This window comes from Apodemus sylvaticus, chromosome 17 (assembly GCF_947179515.1).
Source record: "Apodemus sylvaticus chromosome 17, mApoSyl1.1, whole genome shotgun sequence".
Lineage (NCBI taxonomy): Eukaryota > Metazoa > Chordata > Mammalia > Rodentia > Muridae > Apodemus > Apodemus sylvaticus.
In genome coordinates this window covers 68,444,392-68,455,726 of record NC_067488.1, presented here as the reverse complement: position 1 = coordinate 68,455,726, position 11,335 = coordinate 68,444,392, and the positions used below count along the sequence as shown (strand labels likewise).

Genomic DNA, 11,335 nt, shown 5'->3' with positions numbered 1-11,335 from the left:
GTGGGAACTGCCAGCTGAGATCTCAGGCAGCAAATGAACATGGCAAGAACAGATTCTAAGAAGGCAGGCTTCAGTGAGACAGCTCACTGATTGGTAGATTGGGGTGGGGACAAAGGATATTTAAACCTTTGGGGCATGAGTAGGGGATATGGAGTGAGTATACTTCATTGGCCCGGGGCCAAGGTGCTGGGAATGCCTCATTTGCATGAAGAGAAATTCTAGGTGATGCTAAACATGATCTTATAAGAAGAAAGAAAATATAATCTAGCTACCTGCTAGGTGACTTCCTTAGGTGAGGCAAAGGTGGGGTACATGCAGGCCTCATAGAGGGGAAGGGGGCAAGTTGTCCTACTCATGCCAATCTCCAGACTGGATAGACGTAAGCCCTACTCTATTTCTGGATTGTCTACTTCCTGTCCCATGGCTCTCTGGCCACACACAGAATCTATTCAATAACTCTACTCTAGGACAATGTTGCTTAGCAGCTTTAAGAAGTTGGGACAAATTTGAGGAGCCCTGGTAAAGGTCCATCTCATTTACAAAGATTTATACAAGGTTTTGGATAATTCATCACTGATTTCTTTTCAAAAATTCATCTCAGCTATGAACAAAGCCATATCAGACCCCAATGCAAGGCAGGTGTTGATAGAGTCCTAGGCACTTGAAAATTCAAATACCAAATGTGAAAATGTTACTAGATCATTAAAGGCACAGGCAGTGCCTATGTACGATTGGCTCAGGGATAATATCAATATTGGTTGTAAGGTGTACCATGCTACTGCCATAGGTCAAGCTGTAGTTAAAGGTCTCCAACATCAAGGTTTCTGCTTCTTCAATCATTCTTCACTTATTTAGCCAGATTCTGTCTCTGAGCACAGAGCTGAAAAGTTGGGCTAGTTTCTCTTGACAGCTTGCTGCTGCTAGCAATATTCCTACTTCCAGAGTGTTGGAATTACATGTGGGCCACCCTAAACATCCACCTTGTGCAACTAATATTTATGCCACCAAATCATCCCTTTGGATTTCTTAATGGTATTCATTTACAACATTTGTAATGTACACACACTACATGATTTAAATTTTATTTAAATTTCTTTATAAATGATCCTGTTGTGGTGTTTTATATGTACTATTTTCTCTGTCAATGACTGTCCTTTCTGTTGTCCCATATATGCTTATATGTCATGAGAAGGCATAGATTCCATGAATAAGTTGTTGCTTTTCTTCATGGTGAGGAGTTCTGCACAGAGAGTGAAGAGAATCCAAGGTGGCAAGCTTCCAGTATTGTCCGAGGAGCAGTGAATGTTAAAACCAACAGAAAATGATGCAGAAAGATCCAGAAACAGCAACAAAAGCAAGGTAAACAGCTATTGGTCTGTGCACTTGGGGGTAATGATGCTAGGTGTTATTTGAGAGGACAATGGAGCTAAAGGAGTCCCAGCAAGGAATCAAATGATTGACCTTACACTGGAGCTGAGATTGCCCTGCTCATTCATTAGTTAAATCAGGACAGTACAGACAGGAGTGAAATCAACACTCCTGGTTTGTAACACACGAAACAAACTTCACTGACTATCCATGGGGGGGTGTGGTGCTAAAGGTGTGAGGAGGAGGGCAATGTTCTCCTAAAGCCTCTCCTATTTGCAAAATGTGAATTGTAGGTTTTGAATGAGTCTTGAGTTCCTTAATTTGACCAGCTTGAATGTCTCCCGTATTTCCCAGTTGTAGGTGCTATAGGTGGGATGCATGGTTGTCCCTGAAGACCTTGTTGTGTTCCCACAGTTCCTTCAGGGCACCTTTCCAGAAATGCAATTTCAGATCAGAAGGTCATTAAGGTAACTGCAATTCTAAAACATATACCTTATTCTCTTGTAAAACAAAACAAAACAAAAAGGCTCTGGTTATACGTGTTCAAGAATGTTTCTATATCTGAATGCTTTGGGTGAACACGGTAATCTGCTGTTTATCACATCAGATTGGCCTCATCACTAACTCTAAATAAGGGCTGTTTGCATGGAGTGGACATTAACAGGCTGCAGATTCTTGTTCTCATTGACAGGAAGATAACTCATGCAGGAAGGAATATTGAACTGACATGTGTTGACTATCAGTAAGAAAGGGAGAGAAACACATGGGAAACTGATTCATTAAAATTATTTACATGAAAATAAAGGAAATGTAGTTTCCTCGAGAAGACTATGCATTAGAGAATGGAGGATCTGGTAAGGGTTTGAAGTGAGGGCAACTGGGAGGGGCTGGTGGGAGGAAACTGAATGGGGAAAGTGATGAAATTCTTTTTAATTTAAAAAGGTATAGTAATAAAATAAAATGGTACAACAATATATTACCAAATGGAGACGTACATAGCTTGGAGAGGGAACAGCAATGATACCTTGTTTATCAAGGCCACAGATTTTCTATATAACACAATTAGTAACAAAAAAAGCACATGGAAAAATGGTACTTTTTATAAACTTGCTTTATTTATCAATTACAAGGAAGCAAAGAGAAGACATGACATCACATGTACAGAGACATCTCAGGACTAAAGACTGTGCTGTCGCAAGTACTGACAGGGAGGCTTATGAGGTTAAAAGATGGGGTTTCTTAGGCCATTGGAAACAAGAATGGAGGTGATTATTTCCTGAGCAATGATGTCTAGAATGAAGAGGACACACACACTTTACCAGGCACCACAGAGATGGAGCTAGGGAGGCAGGAGCCTGGAAACTCAAATGCAACATGAAGAACCAAAGGTGTGAGAATTGTGATGTGAGCTCAGAGGATGACAATCAAATGGTGAGCAGAGGGGACCCATGCAGACAGAAAGAGGAGCAAGAGGACCCGGCGTCCTCAGATCGAAGGAGACAGCAGAGTGGGGTTCCAGGGAGAGGAGAGGCCCATGCGCACAGGGCACTACAGCCAGGGTGTCTGAGCTCTGCAACAAGCTCTAGTGGTTGGTTCTTCACTGCCTGTAGCTCTTCCTGCTGGAGGAGGTGGTGGTGGTGTATTTGATGGAGGAGCTGCCACCTGAGGAGCTGAGGCCACCTCCAATGACTCTGCCACTGCCAGAACTGAAGCCACCTCCAAAGCCATGGCTACTGCCATAGGAGTAGCTACTGCCTCCTCCCAGGGCTAAGCTGCTCCCGGCACCACCTGCGCTGCCATAGCCGCTGGACATGGTGGACTGCACCACAGCTGTGAAAGAAGAAAAGAACATCAGAGAAATCATGAACCCACTGCAACCAGATGACCCAGACACAAGGGCAGGAGAGAGGGAGGCTGGCAAGCAGAGGACTTACAGATGTTGACTGGTCCAACACCTTCACCACTCAACCTAGGAGAGGAAAACAGCAGGTGAGAACTAGCCAGCCATCACCTCAGTCCCAATGGGAACTCTCTGCCTGGTGAAGGTTCAGAGAGAATACCCTGGGAAGGGGATGGGGTTTTTCGTTTTGTTTGTTTGTTTGTTTGTTTGTTTTTAAATATTTATTTATTCTATGTATATGCGAACACTGTACCTGTTTTCTGACACGTAAGAAGAGTGCACTGGATCCCAACAGAGATGGTTGTAAGCCATAATATGGTTGCTGGGATTTGAACTCAGTAACTCTAGAGGAGCAGTAAATGCTCTTAAACATTAAGCCATCTCTCAAGGACAGCAAGGAGTTTCTTGAAGGGACCACTGTGGCCACAGTCAGTACTCCCTCATCTTGTGCTCAGTGCTGGCACTATGGAGGTGTCCTCGGGTTGGAGGATGTAGTTACCCACCTGCACTCCTCTCCTTCCAGAAGCTTCCTGTAGGTGGCGATCTCCACGTCCAAGGCCAGCTTGACATTCATGAGTTCCTGGTACTCCTTCAGCAGCCTGGCCATGTCCTGTTTGGCCTTCTGCAGGGCATCCTCCAGCCCTTCCAGCTTGCCCCTGGCATCCTTCAGGGCCATCTCCCCACGCTGCTCAGCCTCAGCAATGGCAGCTTGGAGGTTGGCACACTGGACAGAGAGCAACAAAAACAGCCTTGGACTGTGCATCTCTGGAGAAGCTGAGCCCCAGACTTGGTTTCCAGTGAGCAAGAGTGTAGAGGACAGGAAACAATGGCCACGAACCCAAGCGTTTCCCAGTCCACCCTACCTGCTTCTTAACGTGGTCGATCTCAGATCTCAGCCTCTGGATCATGCGGTTGATCTCAGCGATCTCCTGTTTGGTGTTGCGCAGGTCGTCCCCATGTCTGCCAGCTGTGACCTGCAGCTCCTCATACTGAACAGAAGAGAGAACACGTATGTGAGTTTTTACATAGAGAAGCAAATCTCCCACTAAGTGGCACGCACTTTCATGATGTGTTGAGTTTTCCTCAAGAGAAGCTTTAGGAGACCACAGACTTCCTAGTTCCCTCAGGAAGTGAAAATGTTCTCTGGTGTCTCATGAGGGCCAATGTTCACAGTACAGCTCAAGCGGAGAGACCCACTGACCCCACTTATGTCAAGTTTGTATCAACCTCTGAAATATTTTTCTCTTAGAATAAAACATCATTCCACAATCCAAGTATACAGTACATGTGCTGTGAGAACAGCGCAGCTTTTCTTTAATGGGCCTCCAAAACTGAAATTAGAGACTCATGGAGTTCAGGGTGGGTCCCAGTCATCCTCATCAGCCTCCACCCCAATACTCACTTTACTCTGGTACCAAGACTCAGCCTCAGCCCGACTTCTCTTTGCAATGTCCTCATACTGGGCCTTGACCTCAGCAATGATGCTGTCCAGGTCAAGGCTGCGGTTGTTGTCCATGGAGAGGATTACAGATGTATCTGAGATGTGAGTTTGCATCTGAGACAGTTCCTGCACAAGAGAAAGAGCCATGGTTGTCTCTGTCTGTGAGGATCCTAGAGGGTCCCAACATTTTGGACAGGACAATATAAAGGGAGTGGGAAGGAAGAAGAGGGAGAAGGGATGATTTGGGGGACTTACTGCCTCATAAATAACTCTCAGGAAGTTGATCTCGTCTGTCAGACTGTCTGCCTTGGCTTGCAGTTCAACCTTGTTCATGTAGGCAGCATCTACATCCTGACGAAACCATGAACAACAGGGAATCAGGTTAAAACCCTTGCTCAGACAATCCACCTCTGTCTCCACGACCACCATTTCTCTGAAATGGCCCAGACAGGTAAAGCCATTTCTGTCTTTCAGTTGAGAAGCCTGTCCTTGTGATTGGTCAGCTCACCTTCTTCAGGGTCACAAATTCATTCTCTGCTGCTGTGCGCTTGTTGATTTCATCTTCATATCTGTGAAAGGAAAGGCACAGCACATTGGAGCCAGTTGGGAGTATGCTATCATTGGCAGCCTGTGAGTCTGCCCCCATATTCTATGAATATCTTATATTTATAGAAAGGTGATTTTTCATTAACTAATTCATCTTTTTCTGTCCCCTAATGTCCTATAGCCCTCCTTGATCCCAGGCTTTTGCTCATCGCCAATAGGTTGTCATTTTCATCTCTGTGACCAAGCTTTCTTAAATCATGGAGCCCTGGTCTAGACTGGAGCTTCCGTTTTTATAAAGTCAGGAGACTGGATTCTTCCTTCTTTGTAACTCACTTGCTCTTGTAGTCCTCCACTGTATCCTGCATGTTCCTCAGCTCTGAGTCCAGGCGACCCCTCTCTCCAAGGATGCTGTCCAGCTGTCTGCGGAGGTTGCTGATGTACTGCTCAAATAAAGGCTCCAGGTTCTGCCTCACGGTCTTGGTGCCCTGCTCCTGCAGCAGGGCCCACTTGGTGTCCAGGACCTTGTTCTGCTGCTCCAGGAACCGCACCTGGAGGGGCCGAGCGCGAGGGGGAGAAGTTTGAATTTATCCTTCTATGACTCCTTCACTAGTGTGCATGCCCTCTCAGGCTTCACTGTAGTTAGAACCTGGCCCTGTGTCCGCAAGAAACAATCCAGAGTGATGCTCCCAACGCCACCTCTCTAAGGAGGGCAGAGCACTCATGCAGGGCACTGGAAGCCCAGCAGTGTGTTGCTGGAGTGTGTTGCATCTTCCTGAGGCTGGCATGGCTCCCAGATGCACAATATATAGATATATGCTTCCATCTCACTACAATCCTCTCTTAGGATTTAGGACTGAGTCTTTAGGTCATCTCAGTCCACTGGGATCAGACACCCTTATGGGGCAGCCTCTGGAGATGAGGAACGCTGACCCTCATTTCTAGATGCCAATCTAACTAAAGAGAAACACAAACCAGGATGGGGAATTAACTAGAAACAAAGGCAATATCAGAGCCAAGTCTGAAGCCTCTTCCCTCCACTTTGTTCAGCATTCACTGCAGACACACAGGCTGCTCTAGGAAGGACCATGTCTCACCTTGTCGATGAAGGAGGCAAACTTGTTGTTGAGGGTCTTGATCTGCTCCCTCTCCTCAGTCCTGACCCGTTGGATGGTGGGGTCGATTTGCAGGTTCAGAGGGGTGAGGAGGCTCTGGTTGACGGTGACTTCTTGGATGCCTCCAGGTGGGCACACTGGGAAGCCGGCTCCCCCATAGCCACCACCGAAGCCAGCTCCACCACCGAAGCCAAAGCTACCTCCGGCTCCTCCTCCATAGCTGAAGCCTCCTCCAAATCGGCTGCCATAGCCTCCTCCAATGCCACAGCTGCCCCCTCCGATGGAGATCCTCTTGGAGCTCCCCACACCATAGAGGCTCCTGCTGCCAAAGCCAGCTCCTCCACACACTGCACCAGAGCCACCGCTGCCCCGGGAGCGGCACACAGACACACTGCTGAAGCCAGAGCGGTTGAGCCCAGGCACTCTGGCTGAGCTGGCACTGTAGCCACGGTGGCTGGTTTGAGTCTTGATGGTGGTTTTGGTAGACATGTTCCGTGAGATGAGGAGCAGCAGATGAGGAGTGGAGAGAGGCAGGGCAGCACTGAACAGATGAGTGTGTGGAGCTCCGGGCTGCTGCTTATATTTGGTACAGATAGGCTGGGCTGGGTCCCAAAGGTGAGCTTGCTGAGTGGGTAGGGCAGGGCTTTACAGACAGTGAGGTCACACCTAGATTACTTGAAAATGTTATGAAATATTCAGGTTGCAGTTTTGACTTCCTTTAGTCAGGGAAAAATGCTCCTGCCTCCAGTTTTGACTTGATCGGTAAGTCAGTTCTTCACTCTTAGTATCTCAGAGTTAGTCACCAACTCTACAAAGGTTTTGCGTGTCCTGCTGAACATGCTGACAGGTCTGCTCCCAGCCTGCCTGATCTTCTCCCCCATGGAGATTCCGGAGACCTACTGTGCCAACAGAAAGACCAAAGCTGACCTTTAGTGGTTAGGAATATGAAATATAACCTGTTTTCCTTTAAACACCATTTCCAAGAGAAGGAAAAGTCAGCCACACTTTTGTCCCATACCCGGGTGATGGTTATAAGACAAGTAGCTCGCAGCAGCCTTTTGATATCCCGCTTCCATTCAGTACACTCACTAACCTAACTGTATTTGAAAGCAGATCTCAGAAAACATGTAATTCCTTCAGAATATAATTCAATAATACACCTAAAGCTAGGCTGGTTTTAGATATATAGGAATGAACTTATGTCTTAAAATACTCGCATATATATTCAGCTACCTTTAAAAAAAAATTGTCGAAGGGTTCATAAAGCTGGCTTACTGCTGAATGATGCTTGTTGCTCTTGCAGGAGACCTGAGTTTATTTCCCAGATCCCAGGTCTTGTGGGTCCCAGGACTTATGAATGTTATACGTTGAAAGCATCCATAATTCTAGTTCCAGAGAATCTCATGTCTGCTTCTGACCTCTGAGGACCACAAAGACAGCTGTGGTACATGTACTGGCATTCATGAGAATACTCCTTACGTAAAATAAAGACAAATAAATGTAACAACATAAATAATTGATTTTTCTTTAACCTAGTTAGCATTATTGACTTTAAATTTTTGATTGTTCAAATTTGAAAATACATTTCATTCTTGTCCTGTTTAAGTCCTATATCTTAAATAATTCAATATAATTTTTTTAATTCTCCTATAATTTTTTCTCCTTATATGATAAAAAATATGGATGGCCCTTTTGTCTAGATGAATAATGTAAAACACATGTGTACACCTGGTTCCCTCTGAGGTTAGGAGAATGACTCAGAGACTATAGAGTTGAAGTTACCAGAAGGTTGTGAGCTCTGAGCCATCATGTGGGGAGTATGAATTGAACCCAAGATCTCTAGGAGAGCAGGCAGTGCTCTTAACCACTGAGCCATCCCTCTGCTAATAACGCCTGTGTTATGAAATCCAGATTAACTGTCCTAAATGCTTCAACTGCTGCTTTTCCACTTAATTTCCTCTGCTTTCTGCTTTCTGCTTTTGGAGGTTACTGTATCTATCACATCTTCAGCAAATTGACATTTCTTAAATCATGAAACTTAACATAGACTCAAAACTTTCAAGTATGGCGAACTGCCAGCAATTCTCACAGCTATCCTGGATTTTTTGAGTCTCCATACGAAACTGAAAGTTTTCCTCTCAAAATCTGTGAAGAATCATGTTGGAATTTTGACCATGCTTGCATTGAATCCGTACATTCCTTCTGGTAGGGCAACCGTTTTGACGGTGTTAATCCTACCGAATCACTAGCATGGAAGATCTTTCCATCTTCTGATATCTCCTTCACTTTCTGTCTTCAGCATCTTAAAATTTCTATCACAGGAGTGATTGGTTTGTGCCTTTAGGATGGGTCTCAAGTTGTGCCAGTCATTGATCGGCCATTCCCACAGTCTATACTCCATCTTTGTCCATGTACTTCATGTAGGCAGGACAAAATTGGGGTCGAAGCTTTTGTGAGTGGTTTGGTATCTTTATCCCTCCACTGGGAGTCCTGCCTGACTTTAGAAAGTCACCCCTTCAGGCTCCATATCCACTTGCTAGAAGTCTCAGCTGGACTCACCCTCATAGACTCCCTGGAACCTCCTCCATCCCCGGTCTCTAGCTTGTCCTAGAGATGCTCCACTCCTGCTTGCCTCCAATTTCCATCCCTCTGTCCCCTACTCTTCCCTATCTGATTCCCCCTTCCCTTCCCAGTCCCCTCTGCCATGCAGTTCCCCACCCCTCCATTCACCTTCGATGACTATGTAAATTCCCCTTCTGAATAAGATTCAAGCATCCTCCCTTGCACCCTCCCTGTTACTTAGCTTCTTTGGTCTATGGATTAAAGCATGATTATCCTGTACTTTATGACTAATATCCACTCATCAGTGAGAACATACCATGTATGTCTTTCTGGGTCTTGTTTATCTCACTCAGAATATTTTTAGTTCCATCCATTTGTCTGCAAATTTCATGACCCCCTTGCTTTTAACAGCCGAGTAGCATTGTGTAAATGAACATATTTTCTTTATCCATTCTTCGGTTGAGGGACACCTAGGTTGTTTTCAGGTTCTGGCTATAATGAATAAAGCTGCTATGAACATAATTGAGCAAATGTCGTCGTGGTATAGTGGGGCATCTTTTGACTTTTTCCCAGGAGTATTATAGCTGGTTCTTGAGGTAGTACTACTTCCAATTTTCTGAGAAAGAGCCACATTAATTTCTGGAGTTGTTGTACAAGTTTACACTCCTACCAGCAATGAAAGAGTGTTTCCCTTGCACCACATCTTCACCAGAATGTGCTTTCACTTGAGTTTTTGATCTTAGTCATTCTAATGAATGTAAGGTGGAATCTCAGAGTTGTTTTAATTGCATTTCCTTGATGACTAAAGATGTTGAACATTTGAGTGCTTCTCTGCCATTAGAAATTCCTCTGTTGAGAATTCTGTTTAGATCTACACCTGATGTTTTTAATGAAACATTTGGTTTGTTTGTGTATAACTTTTTGAGTTATTTATATATTTGGATATTAGCCCTCTATTGAAGGTAGGCTGGTGAATATCTTTTCCCATTCTGTAGGCTACCGTATTGTCCAGTGTCCTTTGCTTTAGAGAAGGCTTTTAGTTTTCAAGGTCTAATTTATTAATTGTTGGTGTTAGTGCCTTAGCTATTAGTGTTTTGTTCTTTTTTTCAGGAAGTTGTCTCCTTTATCAATGTGTTCAAGGCTATTTCCCACTTTTACTTCTATTAGATGTAGTGTATCTGGTTGTAGGTTGAGGTCTTTGATCCATTTGAACTTGAGTTGTTTATCAAGGTGATAAATATGGGTCTGTTTTCTTTCTTCTATATACAGAAATCTAGTTAGACCAGCACCATTTGTTGTAGATGCTTTCTTTTTTTTTTTCCATTGCATGTTTTTGGCTTTTTTTGGCAAAAAGCAAGTATCCAAAGGTGTGTGTGTTCATTTCTGGGTCTTTGATTCATTTCCATTGATCAACCTCTCTGTTTCTATACCAATACCCTGCACTTTTTTTTTTTAAACTATTGCTCTGTAGTACAGCTTGAGGTCAGGAATGGGGATTCCTCCAGAAGCTCATTTATTGTATAGAATTGTTTTATCTATCCTGGGTCTTTAGTATTTTCATATAAAGTTGAGAGTCATTCTTTCAAGGCTTGTAAAGATTTGTGTTGGGATTTTGATAGGAAGTGCATTGAATCTGTACATTGCTTTTGGTAAGATGTTCATTTTTACTATGTTAAGCCTACTGATCCATGAGCATGGGAGAACTAATATCTTCTTTAATTTCTTTCCTCAGAGACTTGAAAGTTCTTATCACAGAGGTCTTTCACTTGCTTCTTAGAGTTATACCAAGATATTTTGTAGTATTTCTAGCTGTTGTAAATGTGATGATTTCCTGATTTTTTTTCTCAGCCTGCTTACTGTTTGTATAAAGAAGGGCAACTAATTCTTTTTGGTTTTAGTTAATTTTATATCCAGGCACTTTGCTGATAGTGTTTACCAGCTGTAAGAGTTTTCTGGTAGAGTTTTGGGGGTCATTTACGTATACTATCATATCATCTGTGAATAGTGGTACTATGATGTCTTCCTTTCCAGTTTGTATCTATCCACTTGATCTTCATTGGTTGTCCTATTGTTCTCGCTAGAATTTCAAGTACTGTACTGAAGAGATACAGAGAGAGTAGACAGGTGTGTTCGTCCCTGAATTCAGTGGAAATTCTTGTATCCCTGATCTCCCCAAATTATGAAGGGGTATTGGATTTTTGTCAAAAAGCTTTCTCAGCATGTAATAAGATGATAATTAAATCTTTAAATTAAATTTGTTTATATGGAGGATTACTTTGATAGATTTTTATGTATTGAACCACCCTTGTATCCTTGGGATGAAGCCTACTTGTTCATAGTGGATAATGTTTTTGATGCGTTCTTTGATTTAATTTGCAATTATTTTATTGAGTATTTTTGCATAGA

General features: G+C 43.7%; 1 protein-coding gene across 1 annotated transcript; it reads right to left on the bottom strand.

Annotated features, from left to right (window-relative positions):
• Positions 1 to 2,965: 2,965 nt before the first annotated feature.
• Positions 2,966 to 6,856, bottom strand: LOC127667585 (keratin, type II cytoskeletal 6A-like). Its single transcript, XM_052160707.1, has 9 exons — positions 6,350 to 6,856; positions 5,589 to 5,803; positions 5,218 to 5,278; positions 4,965 to 5,060; positions 4,671 to 4,835; positions 4,132 to 4,257; positions 3,772 to 3,992; positions 3,303 to 3,337; positions 2,966 to 3,198 (listed from the first exon to the last, which is right to left on the bottom strand). Exons 1-9 carry the CDS (start codon positions 6,854 to 6,856, stop codon positions 2,966 to 2,968), a joined length of 1,659 nt encoding a protein of 552 aa, XP_052016667.1.
• Positions 6,857 to 11,335: the final 4,479 nt, after the last annotated feature.